Here is a 26,494-nt window from a genome sequence, read left to right as displayed (position 1 = left end):
GCCCCAATTTATTAGTCTTCTCCAATGGGGACTGTGCAAAGGACATTAATTACTTTAATGGGACTTATTTTGCTTCGTTGCCCAAAGTAATTGGTTTATTAACCTCTCCTTCCCTTTAGGGAAGGAGGGAGGGGCTGGGGGACCGGGTGGTGGCCCCGGGAGGGCCCTGCCTACTGTGTTGCCTCTGCCCAGCAGGCCAGCTCTGCACCCTGGAGCAGTTAGCACTATGTCCCTGCTGGTTCTGACTGAGGCAGTATCAGTATCTCACTGCATGCCAAGTTCTGGGGACACAGCTCTTAGGAAACAGAGCCCTCAAAAAAAATACACTGTCCCTAATGCTGACAGCTCATGGCTATCACAGGTATCCAAGGATAAAGGTCTACTACTGGGGAAGTAGACCTAAAGGGCAGGCTTTCTACAGAAGGGTCAGGTAGGGCAGGATAGGGCACAGAGAGTAGAACTGAATGGCCAGGCCAGGTTGTGGGAATCACAGTGGACAGTGCTCAAAGGCCAAAGGGAAGATACTGGGGTGAAGGTGGGGGTGCAGGGTGGGGAAGGGCAAGGCTAGCTTAAGCAGGTAAGGCAGCCAGCCCTAGGGAACCAGCTTCCTTGTGTGTCCCAGATGGGATTAGATAACAATTCCAAAGCAATCTCTGTGGCTTGAGCAAGTTATCTTGAACACACATGGAAAAACTGCTTATCCACAGCGACAGGACACCCTGGAAGACAGCTCAGCCCAGGCTCTGAGAACAGTGTTGAATTTGCAGAACTTCACAATCTACCCATAAGGAAGGGCAGAGATTAGTGCTGGGCAGGAGGCCAGCTCTTCCTTCATGGACTAGGCCCGAAGGAGGCCCAGGACTAGATGGGAAAGAGCCAGGAGGGGGTAGGGCAGCTGCTCCTCTTGACCCAGCTCTTGGATAGGCAAAGAAAAAAGTTTCCTTTACCTTTGGAAATACAGGTTGGACTGGTGTGCCCCCCACTTCACCCTAGTGAGGTCCAGAGGTGGGGGGGGGAGCACATGTAGATTCCAGAAGGTAGATGCTATATTTGACACAGCAAATGGACTGGGGAACATGGTGAAGTGGAATAGGGTGTTCCCACAGATGAGCCTTCTCAGCATCCTGAGAGACTGTTCCTTACCTGCCCTCCATTTAAGCCTGTGCCCTAGCCAGGCATATACATGGAGAGAAGGCTCTCAGACTCTCAGAGAAGAGTCTTTACCAAGAAGGACCCACCTGTAGATATAAGAGCTCCAGGAAGCCTGAGACATAAGGTCTTGGAGGCCAGCAGAACTCACAGTGGAAACCCTCTCTCCCTCCCCAACACTAAGCACAATTTCATCCGTGCTCAATAGTGGGCTAGCCCTCTATCCCTCCCTTTCTGAGGATTCTATTGGAAAGAAACAGTCTAGGCCTACCTTGACTTTACCAAGATCTTGGGGCCTATGATCAGGCCAGGGAAGTAGAAGTCAATAGACCAACATCTCTCTACCTCTTGTCAGGCTTCTGGGCCTTATCACTTGGGAGAGCTTCCATCTTTGCAAATATCATCTTGTCCTTGATTCTGACTTTAACTAAAGGGTAGGAAGCTCTTGGCCCACTGAATTGTGTGACAGAAGATATTTAGGGGTGATAGGGATTGGTCCAGGCCTCTGAAAAGAGAGGAGATTTTAGGCCAGGTTAAGACCACACCCCCATACCATTCTTAGAGTGAAAGTTAGTAGAGGATCATTCAGTCAGTACCTGGGCTTTAGGAGGAACGAGGTTCTGTCTCAGGCAAGCTTACAGAGCTCGGTCTAATTCCTTCATCTGATTTGGAGGCCCATTCCTTCAGCACCAAAAGTAAGGTCCCACATACTCCAGTTTCCAATATGGAGCCAGGACCCACTAGCCACATCTAGAAAAGGTTACACGCTCTGTGAGAAGGGGCTTGTGGGGACAAATGTGAGGAACTTGTAAAATGAGGGTTGTTAGGGAGGCCGGACCCCAGGGGGTGAGGCAGAGAAGCAGCTAGGGACAAGACTGAGTGCTCTGCTCTGCTGGGAAAGCATAAATACTGAGGGCTGCTACTCTTCCCCTCCAAGGCTGTATGACCTGAGGCCAATAGCCTCTCTGGCCTCTGGCCTTATTTGTATAAAGGAGATGATTTGAGATGTTAAATGTGTTTTAAAGCACGAGAACAGGGATGCCTGGGAAGCTTGCTACAAAAATGTATTGAAAGAGGTTAGGATAAGGGGAAGGCATCTAGGTGAGAAGCCAACAAAGATGCTAAGTGCCTAGGCTGTCTTGCTGGAAGCCTGGGGCCGGGTGCAATCTGTAGGCTCCCCACCTGAGGCCTGCTGGGCCTAGGATTCAAGCTCGGCCCAGAGGAAGATGGGATTGAAACAGGTCAGGGGCCTCAGCACAAGGCCAAGGCCTTGGGAGTTGGTCACCAGGTGAGCTTATGGGTGACCTGACAGGTTATGGAGTCTGTGGGAAAAACATCTGGACACAAAGCAAAATGTGTCAGAGAGACAAACCCACCATGGACACAGTGTGGCAGATTCACCTAGGACTTTCTGTTCCACCCAGAAAGGCTCAGAAAGGCTAGGTTAGAGGTGCCAGGCTTGCCAGTTCTACACAGCTTCAGGGTTTTATGTTCTGGGGTCCTAGTGCTCTGGGCTGCCAAGTCCCTCTCCAGGAGCCCCAGGGAGCTACCTCCTGAATGCCCCTAGTTTAACTCCTGTCTTTCCCCCTCCTACTTGTAACCCAAGTGGCTGCAGAGGCCCTGGCTGGGCCCAGGTTGCTGTGTAGTTCACAAGGAAATATGCACAAATCACTTCTCTAGACATAGCCCATGTAATTCTTCTTAGACATTAGGAGTTTCTCTCCCTTGTTTTAATCAACAAGTCCCCAATAAGCCATTTCAGCGAGGCCATTACCAACGGCCCCTAATCTCCCGGGGCTGCTGAGCGAAATGGGATCTCTCAGCTCTTTTGCTGAAAACGCTTTTCTTGTTTTCTTTCTCCAATGTGCTGGAAACTAGCCAACTCGCCAGTTCCATTAACTTAATGAGGGCTGACAGTCTGCAGCAAACGTCCTCATAATCTCCCCAGGACTGAAACAGGGTCCTCTCCAGTGCTTGTTCATACCCCAACCTTCCTGGCATCTCCCCAGGACTAAAGTGGGTCCTCTCCAGTGCCTGCCCATACCCCAGCCTTTACTGGCTTCTCACCTCTGTGCACCACGTCCCCCGGCACAAACCCAGACAAAGACATGTCTCTTTACTGTTTCTACCCAGAAGCTCCCCACAGGTTTCCCTGGATTTTTGGGCCATCCGTGACCTTAGGACACTGGCACCCCTATTACCTCAGTGGGCCCAGAGCCACTCTGTGATTCTCAGAGCTACCAATGTGTCTTGTTCGTGGCTTTTCTTCCTCCCAGGATACTTCTTTGTCAACATGAAAACTTTATCTATTGTTTTTTATGTTTCTGGGCTCTTTCGATCCTGAGACTCCCAAAGATCAAAGAATTTACTGGAACCAGCTAAGGCTCAGAGGAGCAATGGGCCTAGGACTTTTCTTATCTGTGAGGAAGCTTCCCTCGACACCCTATCCTATAGAAGCAACAGGTGTCACCTTTAGGAGAGGGCCCAGACCTGGAGTAGCAGTCTCTACTAGCAACAAACAAACAAATAAAAGGACAAGGCTGAGCTGATACCCAAAGCAGACATCCATCCTATCCCAACAACCCCTTCCCCTGGTGTGAAAACACAAGCCTCATTATTGCTGAGAGCTGTGGTGTGGGACTAAAGACTCACCTGCATACCCAGTGGTCCAGATTCTCAGCCAGGCCAGCAACTTCCCACCAAACACCCGTTCTATTCTTTTCTTTCTATTCTTTGTTCATTTTGGTTCTATGAGACCTTGGCTAGTCTGGAACTCACCATGTGGATCAGGCTGGCCTTGAACTTGTTGCAGTCCCCCTGCCTCGGACTCCCAAGTGCTGAGATTATAGGTGTGCACCACCATGCCTGACTGAATCCTCCTTCCACAGGCCACACATCTCCTCCCAAACCAGGCTGCTGTTCTGAGATATGTGCTCTTCCTGGGTAGGTACCCCTTAGGTGTCACCCTTATTCTTCCACATGCAATGAACAGAAAGTGGGGACAGGATTGGTGATGCCAAGTGCCGGTGCATCTGTGGAAGCACCACACAGGGGTCGGCCTCTGAACATGCGGTCTGTCTGATAAAGGAGCCTCTGAGGAAGACTCCTCAGGTCAGCATGAGGATAGGGCGTGCTCACAAAACCAAGGCATGTTGCTTGGCCTGCCTGACCTTGGTATCTGGATAACGTATCTGCATTTATTGTTTTCTGTGGCCCTAGTGGAACTACACAGAGCCTCCTCAGGCTGCCCTGCTACACAAGCCTTATTTCCGCAGGCCAACTGACAGATTTCATCTCCCACTTTACACTTACCTCTCTCTCTCTCATCCTGATGGTGTCAGTCTCCTTGGATAAACAGTTTCCCTACCCTATTTAGTCTTTTGAAATATCCCCTAAAACGGTCATTGTATGACTACAATAATTTCCTTTGTCTTCAGCTTCCCTTTCTGCTTTCTTAGTTACTCCAACTATGGTCAGAAAATATGAAATGGAAAATTCTAGAAATAAACAATGCAATTTTTAAAAATTGTTTTTGTAATAGTGTTATGAGATTCGTGCCTTCATACCCTGTCCCACCTGGGATATGAGTCAAGTACCTGTCAACCAAATCCACAGTTTATGCTACCTACCCCTTAGTTACTTGGTAACTGGCTCACCTTTAATTTTACTTAATAGTAAAATATAATACAAAATAGTAAAAAAGAGAAAACATACACCAGCCATGATGCTGGACATTTAGATATGCTGAAAAGGCCATAAAGTATGTCCTTTGAATGAAAAGAATGAAGGAAAGAAAGCAGTTGCATGCTAGGTTGCCAAGACCCACAGGAAGAACAAATCTGTAAAACCATAAAGAAGGAAAAGGAAGTCACTGCTAATTGTGTTGTCTGTCCTCTAGCGACACGACTCAGAGCCTCTCTTGACTTTGGGCATCTGCTTGGCATCTTGGAACTTGTTCCTTCTAGGTAAAGGGAACTCCTATGTTCATAGAAGTGTTTGGTTCATGGTCATCTCATGGGACAGACCACTAATATGTCAGGCAGGGGCCCCATTGCAGTGGACATTTTCACAAACTGGGACACTCCTGGCTGTCCTATTTTCTCCAGATTCTGCCTTTCACCCCTTGACTTATCTGTCAAAGGCAGCTTCTCCTGAGCCTGGTGTCCCCACTAGCAGTCAGGTCCCTTCCTGGTTGGTTCAGCTCCTTAGGAAACCTTCCACATCAGCCTCCCTTACTCTTACCAGTTCTTTTCTGGTGTCCTCCAAAGACATGGTGGCATGGGATGGAACTTACTTGGGGTTTTCTGATCATCTTAGGGATGTTATGGAGAGTAGGTCCTAGTATACTCTGCCCTCTTTATCCCCAGGGCATACAGACAGGCCTTGAACTCACTATGTAGTTGAAGATAACCTTGAACTTCTGATCTTCCAGTCCCTACTTCCTCAGTAGTGAAATTATAGATGTGTATAAACCTGGATTATATTAAGGATGAAACCAAGGGATTTGGTGCATGCTAACCAAGAGCTTGTCAGATCTATATCCCCAGCTCCTCAGACTTCCTTTATAAGACTACTGACCTCATTCATCAGAGCTCTGCCGTCAGGACCTAATCCCTTCCCAGAGACTCCACTTCTCAATGCCACCACACCAGGACTGCACCAAGAGACTTACAGACAGATTGCAGTATAACCACTCAGATCATAGCATTCAGACTTAGCTCCCTCAAGTTCATGTCCTTTTCAGGAGTTCACACGGTCACTGAAATCCCCAGCACCCTCAAGATCTTATCTTATTCCAGTACTAATACAAGAGTCTCCAGTGTCCAAAATGAGTGAGCCAAAATGGATAAGACTTATCCTGCAGCAGATTGGTCTAAAAGCTTGTGAAAATTACAAAGGCTATGAGCTTCTAAGTTACTATAGTGGGGCTGACCTGAAGAAGACATCCCCTTTCAAAGGAAGAAATGAACAAGAAGGAAAGAGTTGCAGGTCTCAAGTACCTTCAACCCCCAAAAGGACACAGCACTAATATGTAAGGGCTGAGAATCATTGGTCTTTGTCCTACTTTCTGGATCCACTAAGCCAAAACTCCATATAGTAGAGACATCATATCTTGACTGGATATATCCCGTATGTCATCCAGGCTGGAGTTCAATGCTGTCTCTGCCACTCTGGGTTTTAGGGACAAGCCTCCCCCATGGCCAGACTAGGAATTTCTTCTCTGATAGCCCTACCCTACAGCAGTTATGCCTCAGCCCTTGTAGTTCTTTGGGTAAAAAAAGTTCTTTGGGTTTTTTGTCTCTGCTCAGTTCTGAATCTGAGTGGAGACAAATCTGTCCTTAGCTCCTAAACTGGGTAGACATGGCCCCATGAAGGCCACCAAGACTTACCACTCACTGGAGGGGCAGTCACTGTGCTAACACTTCGCTTGGCTACTGAAGCCCCAGCTGGGGCATCCCAGAGCCACTGCACTAGAACTTGGGAGGCAGAGGCTTAAGATGTAAGGGATACAGCATCCCTGTGCTCTCTGGAATGCCTCTTGGTCTCTGTGTCACCTGACAGGCAGCATCAACTCCCCCATCTGACATACCGAGGTCTGACCTCTGACCTTTTTGCTTTCTTGTGAACATGCCTCTTTTTGTTGTTTTCTATCTGCCTGGTTGGTTTGAAAGAGAGTCTTACTGTGTTTCTTGCTGTGTGGCCCTGCCTGGCCTGACACTAGACCAGACTGACATGAACTCTGTCTAAACGGTCAGCCTGCCTCAGCCTTCTGAGTGCTGGGATTAGAGGAGTGTGCCACCATGCCTGGAGTCATTTCATTCTTTTCTTCCTCCTGGTAGCCAAGGATTATTCAGACGGGTTCATTTTCTTCTCCTTAGTGCAGTCCTTTCACCTTGTACTAGAAGCAATCAAGAGAAGTCAATCAGCACCATCAGCACTCTGATGAGGGAGAGCCTCTGCTAAATCACCTTGTTTACTTCTTAGAAGTGCCATCCTGTACATAGCACTAGGGTCCTTGAACACAATGCTGCCAGGTTCTTTGCTGTTTCATGATTCCGTGATTCTACCAATCCCTCACCAGCATATCCTTTCCTGCCTTCATTCCTGACTCTAGCCCATGCCGAGGAAGACTGAGGCTGTCTCTAAAGTGCTGGTCTTCTGCACCATCCTCAGTCTCTCTTCCTATGTTTCACAGGCCCCTGTCTGATCCTCCTTCCAACACCACCACCATATCTTTTATCAGCACCCTTTCTCAGAGTCAAGTTCAGTACTTGCTCTAACTGTGACAGAATGCCTTAGACTAGGTGATTTACAAATGATGAAGATTTACTGTACATAATTCTAAAGAAAGAAGCCCAGAATCTAGGCTCTGACAGATTTAGTATCTAGTGAGGACTATGTCTGCCTTATAGATAGTGTCTTCTGTGTGTCCTGTGGCAGATGGCAGAAGGGCAAAAAGAGATAACTAAACCCCCTCAGGCTTCTTGTACAAGATCATTAACCCTATTCATATGGGTGCCCCTCGCATGACCTAATGTCCTCCCAAAGGCCCCACCACAGTCTCCTTGGAGATGAAGTTTTTAGTGTATACAGACACTCAGACCCAAGAGCCTTGACTCTGGGGAAACAGAATCACTCTCGTCTTTCAGCTCTGGGACAGTTGAAATGGGTGACCTTTGTATTGCAGCCACCTGCCCCTGAGACCCTGCAGAATTTTAGTGCCAAACAAGAATGTCTGCTATGGCTGGCCTGGGTGGGGGCCCAGCAAAGGGTGGCTCACATGGATAGCTAATATGGAAATAACTTGACAAAGACATAAGAACCATCCATTGAATGCTCTACGTGATGAGACATCACTTAGACCTGCCAAAAGAGTCAAAGTTCACTGTCCTGTTTTTTGATAATGAGCGGTGAGCTACCTTGAGAATGTGGGTATCACTGGGTGTAGCAGGGAGTAGCAGGATTGCAGTGTGGGGTGGAGGAATTGCAGGAGCTGTGCTTTGTTTCTTAGAAGCTCCTCTGTGATCTTCAGTCTGGGGATTGGGCAGAAGTGAGGATGGACTGCTGTGCCCACAGGGAGGGAATGAGACCAACTTCAGGGCACATTAGTGCCTGCCTGGGTTCCTGGGACACCCTGAGAAAGGAGTTCTGTCCACCCTCCAGAGCCTCCCTATCTCTCCAGCTGAGCTCTGCAGAGATCTGCAGGGCAGCCACTCCTGCTACAATGCTCACCTCTGTGCACACGTCAGCATGGTCACACTGTGCAGCCGTCACCACCAGCTAACCATGGAGCGTTTCATCACCCTCAAAAGCCACCTTCACCCATCAGCAGCCACCCCGTACCCTCCCTGCCTAAAGAACCACCAATCTCAAATTTCTACAATGTGCTATTCTGAGCTTTTCATAGAACGGGGACTCTCCAGCCTAGGGTCAATCGTGGCTGGCTTCTTTTACCTAGCACAATGCCCCGTAAGTTTATTCGTTTTGTGATATGTGTCAAAATGTCACCACTCTTAGTCTGTGTGACTGAATGATACTCAACTGCACCGACAAACCGTGCTCGTGTTGTTTGTCTTCCCGCCGATGGATTTTTAGATCTACTCTGAATTGCACTGCTATGACCCTCACATCTGTCTTCTTATATGAATTTGTATCTTCATTTCTTAGAATAGGTATGTAGAGTGTGGTTATTAGGGGTCACATTTTTTTAGGAACCCCCTGCCCCAGCCTGCTTCCACCACAGCAGAGGAAGTGCGTTTGGTTGGTCAGTGTATGGCTATCACTTTAAAAATGTGACATCATCTCTGAGGTGGGGGAGTCCCATGACTGGCAAGCAAAGGCCTGCCTAACTTTGCACCCACAGGAAACTCTGGTGCTCAGACCTTGAAAAGAGAATGTGTATCCCAGCCCTGACCACAGGCCTGAGGCCTAGCACTAGCCACACCCTTGTCAGGAAGAACATGGATGTTCATGCTAAGGAGAACTTTATGACAGCTCATGTAACTGTGTTAATGGCAGACAGCCACATAAGAGGCTCTCAGCGATGGAGTAATACCAAGACAGGGCTGAGTAACCTTTGCTCAAGTTTATCTACTTGTTTGTTTGAGACAGTGTCTCATTCTCTGGCCTCATGCTCACAGCAACTAGGATTATAGGTATGTATAACCATGCCCAGTTCTTTTTTTTTTTAATTGAATCACCTAATTTAAAAGATATATGATTTTATATATTAAAACAAAAACCAAGGGATGAAAATGACAGGATTCACGCTGGTGGTTACCACAGCCAAGATTGTAGGTTCTCTAGACGACACTCACAGTTGAGAAAGGGCCTTTCCCAGGGAGATACTTGGGAATCCCACTTTTCACCTACTTTCAAGCCTTTGGAGGGTGGTGGGAAGAGGCCAGTCATATCTCCTCAGGCAAGGCCTGGAATGAAGGGTTTCAGGCAGCCTCCAGTTTGTCAATCCAGCTTTACTGGAATTTTTCTCTGATGGCTCACGTTCCCAGGAGTCCATAAGGAAACCTTTACCTAGCCCAAGGCTACATAGCCTCTCTCTGGCCTTTCACACCCTGATCTCTCCAGCTTCCTGTTCAAGGCCTGACAAGCTAGCTTTGCAGCTGTGGTGAGGGAGGAATCACAGTATCTGTCTCTTCTTATGGTGTCTAAGCACATTTACTGAGAACACTGGTTCCCTGTTGAAACAGCTTCAGAGATAAAGCCAATGGCCACATATGTGTTTATAACACCTAAGGTCTTGCTCCACCCCATTACCCTGCCAACCTTGAAGCTTTACCAGAATTTTTCTTTATGCTGTGGATGTGTCAAAAGTTTGTTTGAATGGTTAGTTGAAGTGTTTATCAAAAGATGGCCTACTGAAAAGGAGCTGGAGACGCCTGATCCCTTGACTTAGTGTTGATGAAGGGATTTTAAGGCTTAGGAAAACTGCAGTGCTAGAGTGGATACGTTATGTAAAGCCTAATCCTCCACAATGGGAAGGCCCAGAAGATAACGCCTTTCACAAATCCTGTAAGATGCAAACTAGTAAGAGGGGCACCAGCACATTTGAAGAGTTTTGTTCTTGCCCTTTTCCTGTTCCAGACCTTACGGTTGGAGATACTGCTCCTCAGTTGGATGAATTAGGTTTAATTGGGCCTTGAGGTAGCAAGGGCCAGGTGGCAGCATTGAATCACCAGAGGCAAGTTGATCGTAGTTATTATAATGGAAAGTGTAGACAAAATAATTTGTAGATTCATAATGACCTAATGCGTAATGGTCAGCACAGGAGATGTGAACTTTATAATGGCATGACTTGTATAGACCTTTGGTACTGACAGGCAATCATAGTGTGTCCAGGCATGAAACAGATAGGAAGCCTACTACATTAATGTTTGATCTACATACACAGAAAAAAAAAACTCAAACAAATGGAAGAAAGGCTTTATTAGATCATGGCAAAAGGCAATCTTGGCCAGTGAATCACTTTCCAGACTTGAGCCAGTTTGACGACTCAAAGCCCCTTGAATGAAGGGGTGGCCGGGTTCCCCTGAGGAAGGACCTTGATAAGACCTAAAAGTTTTGCTGTCAGCCTTTCTCCAGTTCTTCATTATTAGGAGGTCCAACACCTCCTAATAGTGCCACTCCCTGCTCCAAGCATATTCAACCAACCACATGGCTTTTTAAAAAATTTTTTAATGTGTATAAGTGTACATATGCATGTATGTCTGTGCACCATGTACATGCAGTACCTTAAGATCAGAGAAAGGCTTCAGAGCCCCTGGGACTGGATTTACAGATGATTGTGAACTGCCATGTGGACGCTAAGAATTAAACCCAGGCCAGGCAATGGTGAAACATGCCTATAGTCCCAGCACTAAGAAGGCAGAGAGAAGTAGATGAATCTCTGTAAGTTCCAGTCCAGCCTGATCTTCAGAAAAAAGTTCCAGTGCTACACAGAGAAATCCTGTCTTGGGTGTAGGGGTGCAGTGGGAAAAGAATCAAACCCAGATCCTCTGGAAGAGCAAGCCAGTGGCCCTTTATCAAGGAGCCATCTGTCCAGCCCCACAGATAACAATGTGTTATAATTCTATGAATTCAAGTCAGCGTCAGCTTCCTACTGTTCAGTGCTTGTCTGTTTGTAACTCTCACCTGTGAACAATTTAAATAGCTCTATTAGCTTTGACACTATTACAGTTAGTGTCTTTATTTTGTGGTCTAATTACTTATTGCTAGCAGATAGAAAGATAATGGGTTATTAGCTTTCAACCTTTAGTAAAACCAGGCTTGCCCCATCTTGAAAGATTCTTATTTCTTTGGCCTCCAGATTTCTGGGATTCCACTCCCAGCAAAGTCAGTATTATGCTAAATTCATTTCTTAATTCTTTTTGTTTGTTTGGTAGGGGATTTTTTTTTTAGTTTTGTTTTTATTTTTGTTTTGTTTTATTTTTCAGATAGGGTCTCTCTAGCTAGCCCTGGCTGTCCTTGAACTCACTGTATAGAGTAGGCTAGCCTTGAACTCACAGAAATCTACCTGGTCTGCCTCCCAAGTGCTTTACTTTAACTTTTAATTATATTATATTTGTGTGGGGCAGTTAGGAGGTGCCGGCCACAGCATGAATGAGGAGGTCAGAAGACACCCTGTGGGAGTCAGTTTCTTCTTCCAACATATGAGTTCTAGGGGTTGAACTCAGGTCATCAGGCTTGGATGCAAGCCTTTTTAGCCATTGAACCCAATCCTTCCATCTTCTCTCTCCTTTTCTCATCTTAATGCACAGACTCTGGGACTTTACAGACTCTGCTAGAAAATATGGGACACACCATCTCAGGAACAAAGTGATTTCTCCATGATACGATGTATGCTCAGTGTTTAGGATTTTTTGTTTGTTACAATTTTCATTTTTGTTCTTTTTTTTTTTTTAGTGTGTTTTCTACTTTGCTAGGAGTTGTGTTTTTAATTAGGATGAGGGCCTTGAACTTTATCAAGTGCTTTTCTGCATCTTTTGAGTTGATTATATGTTTTCCCTTGTTCTGTTGATGTGGTGAGTTCTGTTGATTGATTTTCAAATGTTAAGCCAGCCTTGCATAACTGGATTAAGCCACTCTGATCCTGCATCTTGACTTGAGCCCTGGATCTCACTGGCTGCTGGGTTTTAGAGGCTGCCTCCACATCCAGGACAGGCATTGCCCTTGAGTTTTCTTTCAGGAATATCCTTGTCAGATTTGAGTGTCAAGGCCAGACTATCTCAAAAGCCCTGTAAAAAGCTTTGTATACAGCTGTGAGCTTCTTCCTTACATATTGGGGAGAACCCACTGATGAAGTCATCTAGGCCAACTTCTCTGTAGAAAGATCGTTAAAATTCCAAGTTTAATTCCATTAACATTGGGCAGATTGTGTTTATTTCTTTTTTTCTTAAAACATGTTTTGATGAGTTAATCTATTTTATCTCTATTATCAGAGTTATTTTTGTTCACATTATTCTCTAAATAGGCTTTTTTAAATGTCTTTAATTCCACAGTGGTGGTGCTTATTTTTTTTTTTAAACTCCCAACCTTGGTGATTTGTGATTCGCCTCACCCCATCCCATCTGTCTTGCTAAAGTTTTATCAGTTTTATTAGCCTCTTTGGAAAGCCAAATGTAAGCTTTGTTGATTTTCTTTAATGCAACATTCATTTTTTATTTCATCAACTTACACCCTTATCTTTATTATCTCTTTCCTTCTACTTCCTTGGGTTTAAATTTGGTGTGTGTGTGTGTGTGTGTGTGTGTGTGTGTGTGTGTGTAACTTAAGCTGGATCTCACTCTCTCCTCTATCACATTTTAGACCATGCATTATCTTCCCCTCAATGTCCATATCTCAATGTACCTCCAACATTTATTTAACTATAATTTTGAAGATACGATTTTTAAATTTATATTATGTTTATTTATATGTGTATGGTGAGTGCGTGTGCCATGTCCCAGATGTAGAGATCAGGAGACAACTTTTGAGAGTTGATTTTTCTCCTTCTACCTGGCGAGTCCTGGAGACCAAACTCAGGTCTTCAGGCTAGGACGCAAGCACCCTTACCCACTGAGCCATCTTGCCATTTTTAAAATTGTCATTTTGCTAAATAGCGTGGATTGGCTTCAAACTTGTGATCTTTAAGACTTGGCCTCCTGAGTTGCTGAGATTATATGCGTACACTGAATTCCACACTGAATTTAACTGTAATGTTTGATACATTTTTTATTATTCAATCAACACTATTTTCTAATTCATGTAGCTTTTCTTTCTTTGACCTTGGGTTACTTAGATCATTTAATTTCCAAAACACTTGGGGATCTCCTAGTAATATTTTTGATTTGTAGTTTAATTTTATTGTGGTCAAGGACTATGTTAAACATCACTTTATTTATTTGGAATTTGTTGAAACTTGCTTTTAAAACCTAGTGCTTGGTATCTTTGTAAATACTTGTGTGTGCTGGCCTGCAGTGGTGTGGCTTTTGTCCCTGTCAGGGTGGACTAACATGTAGATGGTTCATATTGGGTTCCGCCAATGCTTTGGTATCCACTGCCAAGGAGAGGTGTTCAAATCTCTCAATCTCTCATCACAGTTGTGGATTTGCTTTAACCACTTTGTGTTCCCAGTGTGCTTTGTACTTTTAAGGTTATATTTGTAGGCACATTCAGATTTGGAATTGACCTTTTCCTGCTGAACTGACTTTTTTTTCATATAGGTGTAGGTGGAAATCCTGGACACCCTTCAGTGCCCTTCTTCAGGTGCAGACCCCCCCCCTTTTTTTCTCTTTTTGAGACAGGGTCTCTCACTGGCCTACCCCAGGAATCTTCTTGTCCCCACTCTCCAGCCATAGGATTGCAAATACATGCTACTATGCCTTGATATTTTTTTTTAAATGTGAGATCTAGGAAAGGGACTCGATCCTCCAGCTTGTAAGACAAGCACTTCAACAGCTAGCCCAGAGCTGATACTTTGTAGCTCCGAAATTTTCATTGTCTAGTCTACTGAGCCTGGTACTACTTTGCAGCTGCCTGTGTTTAGAGAGCTAGCCTAGACTACCTTTTCTCTGCCCTCTTCTCTTTTCTTTGTTTATGCTTTTAGTGAATTCATATCATAGTTTTTAATCCTGACTGACAATCATGATCTATTTAATACATTCTCTGTCACCTTATTCTTCCTATCCATTTTATTTTACTATTTTTTTTTTTACTTTTTTTCTTCTTCTTGTTTCACTTCATGGTTTCTTTTATCAAACCACCTATTATATTCTTAATTTCCACCACTGTATTGTGCTCTCTCTCTCTCTCTTTCTCTCTCTCACTCACACACACACACACACACACACAAACACACACACACACACACACACACACACATTCTCTCTCCCCCCTTTTTTATGTATTTATTTGCTTCTTTACTTCTTTATTTTTGAGAGGGAGAATTTGGATGAGGCTGAGACAGCATCTCCAGTAACCCAGGCTGGCTTCGAACCTCTGTGTGGCCAAGTGTGACCTGGAACCTCCTGATCCTCCTGACTCCACCTCCCAAGTGGTGGAATTATAGGCATGTACTACCATGCCTGACTTTTACAGAATTTTTTTTTCAGTATTTGAAGATACCTTTTATTATCTGGTGGAATCCCTCATCTTTTCATCTATTTTCCTGACTCTATTTATCACAGTTATCTTAAAGTTCTCATCTAGAAAGTCTGATGCAAACCACAGCCATCTATCTGCCAAAGACTCTGTAGGTCAGACTCAGGCTGCCCTGCTGGGCGCACTGCTGGGGGCAGAACACTCACTTGGTGGCTGAGCAGTGTCAGCCTCACATGCCTGAAGCTGTCAGCTGTCATCCGAACCCTTCACCTCTCTTCCTTCACTCAGCTTTTCTAGCAGGCTAGCTCGGGCTTGTCCAGGAGGCAGACGTTTCTTCTGAGAGGGTAAAAGTGAAGTCTGCAGGTCTCTTGAGGCCGAAGCTCAGAAGACATGATCGGCTTCCACAATGGTGGAACAAGGAACAAGAAGGAATTTTCAGCTATCATTAAAAGTCATTGCTTCATCCTCCTCCTTAAACAAAGTTCTTTCTCCCTCCAAACAGACTTCAAAGTCTCACAACTGCAAACACCATCACATATCCCAATCTTTTGTCATCTGCTCCCCAACCACTTCCTGGTCCTAAAATCAATGTCAAATCTTTACAAAGTTGATATCACAATGTCCCACCTCTGAGTTCTAATTAGTAACTTTCTTTTTCTTTTTCTTTTTCTTTTTCTTTTTCTTTTTCTTTTTCTTTTTCTTTCTTTCCTTTTCCCCCTCCTTCCTTTCTCTTTTTGCTTGGTGCTAGAGATTGAAGCCAAGGCCTGGTTCATGCTAAGCAAGCATTCTACCACTGATCTGTGTTCCCAGCCCCTATTCCATTTGCTGAAACGGGGTGTCACTCTGTGACCTGGAACTCGCTGTTGTAATCCAGACAGGCCTCCAACTCACAGACTGCACTTGCCTCTGATTCCTGAGTACTGGGATTAAAGGCACACACCAACACACCCAGTTCCCCTGCCTTTTTTTAACATGTATATGTGTGCAGCATGTGTGTGTCTGATGTCCTTGGAGTTCAGAAAAGGGTGTTGGATCCTGTGAAACTGGAGTCAGAGATTGTTGGTTATAAGGTGCCATGTAGGTGCTGGGGACTAAACCCAGTACCTTAACAAGTACAAGCAGCAAGAACTCTTAACTGCTGAACCATCTTTTTGGGTATGAATGCTATTAACTTGTCCAGACTGGCCTTGAAATCACTCTGTTCCCCCAGACAGGGTCTGAACTTGTAATCCTCCTGCCTCGGCCTTCTAACCTATCTGGAAGTTTAGGTCCAGCTACTGATTTCTTTATCAACTATCTATTACTGAACAGCAAACTAGAATCAAATGTTGTGGTCTGGTAGTCCTTTGTCTTCCTAGCAGCTTGGACTCAGTGCTGCTGGAAGGTGGTTCTGTGGTTGTGCTCGGGCTGACTCAGACAGATGCAGTCGTCGGTAGTTTGCTTAGGCCCAGTGATGCAAAATGGCTCAGTCACATACCTCCAATCAGTGCTGACTGAAGCCTGGGCCCCTCCACTCGACGCCCTCGGCCACTCCGGCCCCCCTCTCGACACCTGTGGGTTCCACACATGGAGAGCTCCCAGCCACATTAGGTCACAAGGTCAGCTCAAATTCAAGCAGCACAAAAAAACAACTCTGTCTCCTTGGGGGAGGGCCTCTAGCAGTTAAGATTGCAAAATGTACCACACCTACAGATCTCTAGCTAGGATCTATTTTTCCCCCTTATTTTTCAACTTCTATGTATAGACAAAAACAAAATCGAAACAAAGCCCAGAAATTCCAAAACGTCTTTCTACAGATTTTCTTCTAAAAAGAAAAAGAAATCTGGGCTAGTCTGCACTTTGAGACAATGTGAGGGTTTGCTAGGCTCTCTCAGCCAAATCCTCTGGATACTTCCTGGGGTCCCAACCTAGGAGGGGCTGAATGCTGTCCTCGTGGCAAGAGCCTGCTGGCTTCTATTTTTACTCCCTCCCAGCAGCTACAATTGCTCTGTGAGAACCACAGCAATTTCCAAGGGGGAATTGTGTGAAAAAAAAAGATACCCTGATAGCCTTTGTTCTCAGGAATCTTGTCACTTGTCTCCTGGTGGCTCTGGAGCTAGGCTCCACTGTTTTCTTCACAGCCCAGGAAGCCCCACCATCCCATCTGGTGTAGACATTTCCCACACTTCTCTGAGAAGGAAGCAAGGCTGCAGGGTAGGCTGGCTTCCTCTCGCCTCTTGTTTTCTGGGCTCGGGGGGCCCCTTCCAGTCTAGTTTTCCCAAAGGCTCCCAGCAGCTCTCTGTTGCCAATGCGGTTTAGTCTGGCTGGTCAAATTTGAGCTTCACAGACAGGAGATTCTCCCAGTCTCTCCATTGCCTTGATGCCTTCCAGTCTGTTTCTGTGCACACAGATGTCAGATCACAGGCCTGTTTTCGCCAGTGATGTTTATTTAAAAAAAAAAAAAAAGACCTTATTTCTAAAAGGAGATTTAGAGGCAAACTAACAAATATCCGAACACTCTCAGGAAACAGGATCCTCATTAACGTGCCTGTGGTACTCCCTCCTCCAAGGGCATTCCCTGACTCTGCTGCTGGAGTTGCAATCCCTGCAAACTAGGGGTACAGACAGCCACCCCACTTCTGCGATAAAGGCAGGAAAGAAGTCGTTGTCCCCATCTGTGGGCGGCAGCCCTTCCTCTCCCCTTTAGAAACTCCTTGTTTCCAGGTTCTCTAGAGACAGATCAAGCCCGGGGTAGAATGTTCTTGTCTCTGGAGAGGCTGTCCATGTTTGAAAGAGGTACCTTTAACATGAAAGCTGCTCACCCTCTGCCCCCCTCCTCCACAGGCTGCGGGATCACCATCGGGCCACCATCAAGGTCATCAGGCGCATGCAGTACTTTGTAGCCAAGAAAAAATTCCAGGTGAGACCATGCCCAGTGCAGTTAACCCCGAGAAGACTACAGTAGCATGCCCTCACCTTTAGATGCCAACACGCTGTGACCATCACCACTCCCCAAGACAGCAGGCTCCTCCAAGGGTACTGTACCCAGCCCTGGCCCAGGGACCCTTTATCTCTACATTGATTGTTAGAAGTAACTTTATGTGAGTACTTCTTCCATTCAAGGCTGTGATAGTGACAGCCGGGCATTGTCACCTAGACAGGAAGTGACATCTGTCCTCAGCTAGCTTTGAGCTTTCTGTATCCTACCCTACCCATACTGGGCCCTGCTTAGTGAACAGAGACTCCTGAGCTGGCAGAACTGCAGCTATGGGATCCATTTAGTATCAGCACACCTCGGGAGCTGTTCTCCTGAGAGCCCGAAGGTAGCAGGTTATGTTCTTCCTCTATTCTGGAACAGTTGTGAGCAGAAGTCATGGAGCAGAAAGAAAGCCTTATGCCTCACTTTGAGAACATGTCAGTAGAAGCAGCAAGTGTTTGAGGGCATTCTCTTACTGGAAAGTCCTTGTCACTGAGCAGAGAAGGCTGGGGAGACCTATTTCAGTATAGCCTGCCCAAGGACAATCTCAGTGGTGACCCTGTGCCTTGTTATAGGCCACATCTACCACACCCGGCCATGAGATTGGCACTGGCTCCCACTGCACCCTCATGACAACCCCAACCCCAGCCCTGGGGCTGCCACAACCTGTAGACTCTGCAGGAGGTAGGGGCTAAGGTATAGTCCCCATCCCAAGTTGTCATCATTGTACTAAGAGGAGCCTTGGGTGACACGAGTCTCATTCACTGTGGTCCTCAGCTCCTCAGCTGTTCTAGCCTTAAGAACAAGCTCCCGACACTAATGAGAGCAGCATGTGGCTCCTCACCCTAGCCACTCACTGCCACCCTGGAGGGACCCGATGCCCATCCAGCAGTCCCAGGGTAGCATTCAGCTGTACACTTATTAGCCTGCACCTCCTGGTCCTGTCACAACACAAATAGACCAAGTTAACACCCGAGCTTTCACAAACCCAGGGACTTCATGTTGTCAAAAGGAGTAAAGGTCACACTCAGCAGGGGCCAGAGCCAGGAAATACCTGGAAATGGATTAGAAGGGTCCAAAGGCCCCGCAAAGATTGCTCTTAAAGCTGTTTCTCCCCCTCCCTAGAAGCCATGTGGCCTATAGTTCCACTGCTAAGACACTGAGAGGAATTAGTGAGAGGAGTCCCTGTCGAACCAGCTCTCCTCAGCTTGGCAAGGAGCCACAGGAACCCCGTGGGGAGTCACATCTTGACAAGACAATCTCTCAGGGAAAAGTAGGACTAGGGTGTGACACTCTTACTGGAAGAGGTGTAGCTTATGCTGCTAGCATTTAAAGGGTCATGAGAAATTGCTAGCTGCCAGCAGTCCCCAGGCTGAGAGAAGCAGGCTCTGCAGGTGATAGAGGAGGTTCCACTTGAAACAGTATAGGAACTACTAAGAAGAATGGGGTTATGGTGGTAGGCTCATGCCTCCTTAGAGTCTACTTCTAGACTCTGGGTGCTCAGTGGAACATGGGGACCCTTATGGTCCCATTGAGTCAGAGGTCATCTTAATGGCCTATGCAGACCAGTTTCTATGTCACAAACAAGGGACCTGCCTGATGACATTGTTGGAGGCTGAGAAAAAGAGACCCAGAGCCCTGCACTTTCTTTCAGGCCTCAGACCATTAGCCAGCGTCCTAAGAGTGGCTCAAGAAACTGCCAGAACAGGCCAAACAGCTCCTGCCTTCCAGCTCTCTGCTTCTTCCCTATACACTTAGCCCAGGTGGCAGAGGGGGCCTTGTGGAGGACAGAGGCTTCTAAGTAGAGAAAAGTAAGGTCTCCACAATGAACTGGCTTTATTGCTGGGGACACATGGACAGGTGGTAGCAGGCCTCCAGGAAAGAGTGAGGTAGTTGAAGGGAGAGCCCCTGTGGGGAGGGCTCCACAAGCTTCCAGGCCACCATAGTGACCCAGCTTTCCTGCCTCAGCCATCCACCCACCTGCTCCCCACCCGCCTGACTGGCCTGCCTACAGACCGGCCTGCCTGCCTTGGCCAGCTGCCCTTGTGTCTGGCCTGAGGTGCCAGGACCTCTTATCTCTGAAAGTTTGCCTTGAGCACCCACATCCACAGCCAATCAGTCTGGACAGGCAGAGTTATCTAGCTCATCTCTGGCTCCTGCTGCCACCAGGGGACATTGGTCCAGGGAGAAAGCCAAGATGGTCTCTTACACTAGCCCTAGGTAAATATTGACAAAGGCTCCTCAATCCCCAACCAGATCCTGAAGGGGAGCTTAGTGGCTCCAAGACAAGTCTCAGCAGGCCTGGAGTGCTGCTGACCGTGGGTGGGTGGATGATAGGGTCCTTCTGGTCCTGATCTGGTCCTTCTGGGTTTGGTTTGGTTTGGTTTGGTTTGGTTTGATTTCGTTTGGTTTGGTTTGGTTTGGTTTGGTTTGTTTGTGGTTTTGGATTTTTGAGACCAAGTTTCTCTGTGTAGCCCTGGCTGTCCTGGAAATTACTCTGTAGACCAGGCTGGCCTTGAAGTCAGAGATCCACTTGCCTCTGCCTCCCAATTGCAGGGATTAAAAGCATGCATCACCACTGGCCAGCTCTCAGATCCTTCTAAACTGTTTCCTGTTTACAGTGCCCTGCCCTCCTGCAGGCTGGTATACTCACATCTCCCATTACATAGTCAATTACATGTACATTTGCAGAGCCTGGCAGAGGTACCCACCCATGTTCACTTGGGCACAATGGCTCTCAGACTCTCAGGCCATCCACAGACCAACATAAGGATCTGTCCTGCTCCTAATCCAGGCCTGCACCACCTCAAACTATAGTTTCTGCTTCCCTTGCTCATTTACTCTCATGTGTCACCAGGCATGCCTAGAGGTGCCATATACCTTATAAAGCATTTTCTCCCACAAGTCTCTCCCCATTACGTAGGGTCACTTTTGGTGTGCACTAAGGAGGGACTCAGGCCCTTGATTCAGTCATGACCACCTCTGACTGACAAGGTGTTGCATTGGAATTCCTTGACATGTCTCCTCTTAGATCTTATTTTATTCTCAGTCTCTTTTAGAAGTAGCAGCGTAGATTTGGGCAGCCCATTTTCCAGGAAGGAAGACCAAGACTCGGTATCCTATTTTACAAAAGCCATGAACAAGGCTCAGAAACTCACTTTGGAGAAGGGAGGATCAGGGCTTATATCTCCATCTTACAGAAGAGAGAAGACCTGGAGACATTGTCAAGTGTAGTTCTTAGTAGAATTTCACAGTGATGTCCGTACAGGACCAAGGATCTGCTTAAGTGTTATCCAAGCTTGGACTCAATAGTCCCTGGGTGTGTAGGCCACAGAAGATGTGGTGACCCTGGTGCCTAGAATGGCCCTGAATGTGGCAGGTCCTTCCTTCATGGGAGCAGGGCTGTCTTGTGGAAACTCTGTGTGGCATCCATAACACATGTTGTTCTACCCCCCCTTCCCAGAGAAGCAGCAGGTGTGTCAAAAGTCAGTCACAGATGAACTATCGACAAGGAATAGACCCCAAGCTAGGCAAAGTGGCAGTACCATGTCTCCAGCCCATGAGGTCAACTCTTCCTGAGAAGGCTCAGAACCAAGAGGGCCAGCAGAAGATAGCTAGTCCTACCAATGAACTGATAGAAGGGAAAGGGCCCAGACAGGCTAAGCTGGCAGCCCTTAGGGGTCAAGCCTGCTGCTACGCATGTCCTAAGCCATTCCTCTCTACCACTGCGCCCCACCCATCACTGTCTGCATTTAGAGTTGAACACACAGGATTCAGGGAAAAGTAACATGTGTCTTTCTGGCCTGCAGCAAGCTCGGAAGCCCTACGATGTGCGAGATGTCATCGAGCAGTACTCCCAGGGCCACCTCAACCTTATGGTGCGCATTAAAGAACTACAGAGAAGGTGGGCACAGAAACAGGTTTGGAGAGATGGTCCCAGGAGACCTTGCCCCAGCCTCATGGGGAAAGAAATAGTTCTTAGTGACATCTACCTCTAGGTTACCGATCCATCCATGGATCTTCCTGCTACTGGGGAGGAGCTAAGGATCCTGACCATTCAGAGCCAACATGGTCTTGAATCCTATTTCTACCAAAGTCCCTGGGGCCCAGCCCCAGGAGGCTAGCTTCATGAGCTAGTTTGCATACCCAGCTCTGTAGATCATGGAGTGCAGCTAGGAGAATGTGACTTTACCTTCCATGGACAAGGTCAAAGGTTCAGGACCTCCCTGCTTTGACCCCATCCACTCATCTCATCCAGAAAGGAAGCCTAAGGAGTCCAGATTCTGCTCCTCCTTTTTTAACTTCCTGCCTGGTCCTCTCAGGAGCATGGAGCCCATAGGGTCTTGGCTGCCTCTTGGAGTCGCATTAGCAGATACTCCCTGGGGACACAATGGCCTGTCTCTGTGGTGCCTCAGGCATTATGTGAGCTCATGTCCCTCTCTTCTCTCCAGGCTGGATCAGTCCATCGGGAAGCCATCTTTGTTCATCCCCATCTCAGGTGGGTATCCACACTGGTACCTGGACAGAGCAACCCACAGGGGCCTCTCTTTCTTGCCCCTGTCTGTCTCTTATTCTCCTTACAGCAGGCTGCTAGGGCCTCCTGTGTAGAAGCCAGAAGGAACAGACCCCAAGTTAGGCAAAGAGGCTGTAGACAGCATACGTAAAGGGATGTTTTGGTGATGATAGCCCATTGCATCCCTCTAAATGATAGATTGTTAAAGCTTCATAGTCAAATTCTGGGTATGGTGGTGAGACCCAAGGGCCCATTTTCCTGTGGTAGAAAGACCTGGAATGAAACATGGGTCAGATAAGCAGCCATCCCAAAGTTTCAGGGGCCATGATGGGGTTGCAGGGGGGCTCCTTCCTGGCTCAGGTGTTCAGGAACGTACAGTGGCATGGTATGGGCTAGTTCTTGGCTTAGTGGAAATCCTCAGGTCCTCCAGACAAGGAGCTAAGTCACACCAGGGAAGGACAAAGCAAGGCACATTCCTGGTGCCAATGCTAGCTGAGATTCAAACAGGACCATGGGGCATAATCTAATGTTGGGGACTACAGAAGCAGCAGACACCCTGGCCTGGTAATGTGACCAAGTCCAATAAGTATCACAAATCCATTGCCTCACCCCCTCCCCCAGAGAGTGATTTGTCCCACCTAAAAGACACTGAGGGATTCCAAAGCCAGGAGGAACAAGTTTGGAACTAGGTACACTCTGTCATTATAGCATCTCCCCTTCCCCTAGCTCCTGGTGTCCCAGCCACAAAGAATTTTAAAGGACAACTTCTATTTTCAAGCATTCTCCCCGCCCCCGCCCCCGCCCCCAGCTAGTCCCTCCTCCATCTCCTGCTCCCTAGGCTCCTGAGCCTACAGCCACAGCCCATACCCCTGACTTTGTGCTTTATCCCATAGAAAAGAGCAAAGACCGTGGCAGCAACACCATCGGTGCCCGTCTGAACAGGGTGGAAGACAAGGTAGGTTCCTGCATCAACTCTTGTCAACTCTAATCGCCATCATCCTCGGCCAGCGCAGTATCCCAAGTGCACTACTTAGCTCCACACCCCTCTGACCTCCTCCATGAAGTTCTTGAGAAGCGCTATGCTTCTGGTGTCTGGGCCAATACACTTCACAATTGTGTGCTTCCAAAGTCAGAAACCTGCCTATTGGCTGCTTCTGCCTGGTGTCCCAAGGTCTGTGGCCCTGCCCCTGCCCTGGGAAAGTAGGAGTGAGATTGCAGAGCCAGACGCACGAAAGCCTTAAACATGACCTAGCTCTCTTCCTCTACTCCTTATCCTTAGAGCTCTAAGAGCCTCCTGGCTGTGTCTTAGCCAGGAGGTGGCTGCAGCAAGATTCATACCAGCCTCCCCATAAGCCAGCTGTCTACGGCCCTTGCTTTGGGCAGGCCAAACCTTCAGAAGACTCAGAACCTGGCTGGGTTGAATTCCTGGATGGTGTCAGACTCTACTTATCCTGATTGGTGGGGAAGATCCAGCTCCAGTTAGTGTGCTAGGCTATACTGGCTCTGCCTGGCCAAGGTATTTTTAGTATCCGCTACTGTAGGCTCCCGCGTACAGTAGAGTGCATACCCTGTAGACCAATACCGTTCCTCGTACTCTGGCTGCCCACAATCTTATTTATGCTCCAAAATGTCACAGCTGGTATTAGCTAGGCAATTAGGCTACTCCATTGCCCCCTACCTTCTGTATCTACCACCCTATCTTTCATGAGCCACTGGAGGCTCTGACTCATAAGGGGACCTTTCTTGGGCACATGGTATAACCCACTGCTACTCCTCAAAGTCTCTGCAGTTGGAGGTGTGCTGTTATCTTGCCAGACAACTGTATATATGGATTTTATCTGAACATAACTAAGAAGCTAAAAATAGTGGAATTTCAGTTGAGCGGGGAGTGTGGTTGCTGCTGGGTTGCTCTAGCAACATCTGGATCTGACTCTCAATATGGGCTGCAACTGGGCAGGTAGGCAAGGATGGTCTGCCCCACATAGGGTAAGGCTTTGAAGCCTCCCTACTCTTTGCTGGCATAAATGTCCCCAGCCTGGAGCAGCCATGGAGCCCTGTGGCCAATAAATGGAAGGGACATAGTCTGGACTCCAGATACTCTCTGAAACCCTGAGGTGTACATGTCCAACACTGAGTTTCACTACATGGCCTGGTCTAACCTGTAGCATCCCTGGCTTGAGCAAGGAGGTACTGTGGCCCACAATCAGCAGGCTACCCAGCTAGAACAGAGATTGTGCATGCCTGCCAGGATGGAAAAGATACTTAGGGTGTTCACTTCACAAGGCCGAGGAGGCTCAGCAATGGTTTAGGAGCCTATAGGATTAAGGAATACCCTTGGCTTTCCCTCTTCTTTGCATATGAGCCCATTAGACCAGTGATAGACACCCTGGTTTGAGTCACCTACACCTCTTCAAATATCCCCAACTCTTTCCTGGTCAAGGTTACCTTTTCTGACTACTCCCACTGCTGGCAGGAATCAAGGAGCTGCCCTAACTCCAAGATAGTACCGACTATATCCTAGGTATGTGAGCCTTCTTAGCCCAGAAATTTAAAGGCAGCCTACTGTCTCCAGTCCCGGATAATTTCTCCACCACAAATTTCTTCCCCATTCTAACTGTTCCAGCTTTCTCCTTCTGCCCATTTTCTATAGGACAGACTACCCTTCAAAACCAGTCCAGAAACCTGGTGTCTCCTATAAGTGACAGAAGATAAGTGGTATTAGCTCCTAAAATCAGTGTCCCCTTTCCAGACTCAATATATGGCTGCCTAGCAGCAGTCTGGGGTTTAAGAACCTGGTCATAGCTTTATATGACCATGGTAGAACCTGTCCTGGCCCAGGGGCAGGAGCAGGGGCAGGGACAGAAGTACGTGCTAGTACTTCATCAATCAGAACAACAAAGGACTGGCTTCCCAGAGTCCATGGTCTCTGGGAGCAAGGTTTGGGAACAAAGCTAGGCCGATCCTCAGAGGTCCTGGTGACCTTGACCCTGTCTGGGCTCTGAGCCAGGTTGTCAAGAATGCTGGGATCCTGCAGCAAACACCTAATGGGCACCACTCTTCACTTTCACTCCCTACCTCAAGATGGTTAAGATGGAGGAGTGGGTCCTCTGCCAAGGCCATGGTCACACTGAACCAAGGCTCCTCCCAGGGCTCTAGCCTGGACCCCCACTATGCATGGAGAGGCTGTCAAGATGCACTGACCCAAACGGCCCATGGCAGCCTGCCCAGTCCCGCCCTTGTCCGGGACCACTGCCCCCTGTGGGGACAGACCCTGGGAAAGAGCTTTGCTGGGCTCAGAGGGCACGATGGCATGGCTGGGCCCCACGTTATCGCAGTTATCAACGTAACCATCGGGACCAGAAACAACCCGAGCGCAATCCTGCTGACCTTGGGAAGTAGGGGACAGGAAATCCCTGGGAGCCCAGCAGTCCCAGCACAGAGCCAGTGCCAGCCAGCCTGACTGAGCCCAGCCAGAGCCCCTGGGCTTCCCTGCTGACAGCCCCTCCCTCCTACCCCTCCAGCCAGCAGCAGACCGGCCAAAGTCAAGTCTCTAGTGCCCAGCAATTTGCCTATCTCAGCTTAGTCCCTCAGCTGTGAAGCGTGTCCCACCGTAGGCCACCCACATCACAGGGACTGAACCCCACTCACAGCTGGACCCCACAGGAGGAGAGGATCAAGCTAAGGACCAGAGAAATGTGGGGTATCTACTTGTAAGGGATTCTTAGGGGAGGCCAGCTGGTTTCTGACCAGGAACTTCATAAGGTCCAGGCCAGGGACCCATACCACAGAGAACATGCCCATGGGCTCCCTGCATGTAGCCACTACACACTTTCAGCTTTTGTCATAGATTATGGATTGTTGTTCTAGAAATCAAGCAGTCTCCTGCCACACTGCTAGTTATACAAAGAGCTGGTCCTGATGGCAGCCACAGATGTGAGTAAGAGAACATTTCAGAAGTGTGATAGTCCTTTGGTAATGAGGCTAGAACTCTGAGAGCGAAGGCTGGGTAGGGGTGGTGGCCTTGTCCACTGGCTATAGTAGTCAGGACTAGTGGCAATTCAAGATGGTACAAGCCACCTTGTCATCCCTGTAATAGGAACCCCAGAGTTATGGTTCCTGTCACCCCCTTCTGTTGCCTGGCCTACCTAGGCTTCCCTAAGGTCCCCTGGCTCTCTGCAGAACCCATGCCCACCTCTTACCCACGGTGTTCTTAGCTCTTCTTGGACCTGGATCTGCTGCAGTGTTTATTTTACAAGCCAAACTCTCACTGTCGTGCTGAT

The 26,494-nt window shown here is 47.6% G+C and overlaps 1 protein-coding gene across 2 annotated transcripts in view; it reads left to right on the top strand.

Moving 5' to 3' along the window:
* Positions 1–26,494, top strand: part of Kcnq1 (potassium voltage-gated channel subfamily Q member 1) — a 319,138-nt gene that overhangs the window by 231,739 nt on the left and 60,905 nt on the right. For both annotated transcript variants that reach the window (XM_052194811.1, XM_052194819.1), the window contains exons 12-15: positions 17,569–17,644; positions 21,511–21,605; positions 22,153–22,199; positions 23,108–23,169. In XM_052194811.1, the coding sequence (XP_052050771.1) occupies positions 17,569–17,644; positions 21,511–21,605; positions 22,153–22,199; positions 23,108–23,169 (280 nt within the window). The remainder of the gene's footprint in view (positions 1–17,568; positions 17,645–21,510; positions 21,606–22,152; positions 22,200–23,107; positions 23,170–26,494) is intronic.

The sequence above is a fragment of the Apodemus sylvaticus genome, chromosome 1 (assembly GCF_947179515.1).
Source record: "Apodemus sylvaticus chromosome 1, mApoSyl1.1, whole genome shotgun sequence".
NCBI classification, from domain to species: Eukaryota; Metazoa; Chordata; class Mammalia; order Rodentia; family Muridae; genus Apodemus; species Apodemus sylvaticus.
The sequence above is the reverse complement of the archived record's forward strand: the minus strand, read 5'-3'. Positions and strand labels throughout refer to the sequence as shown.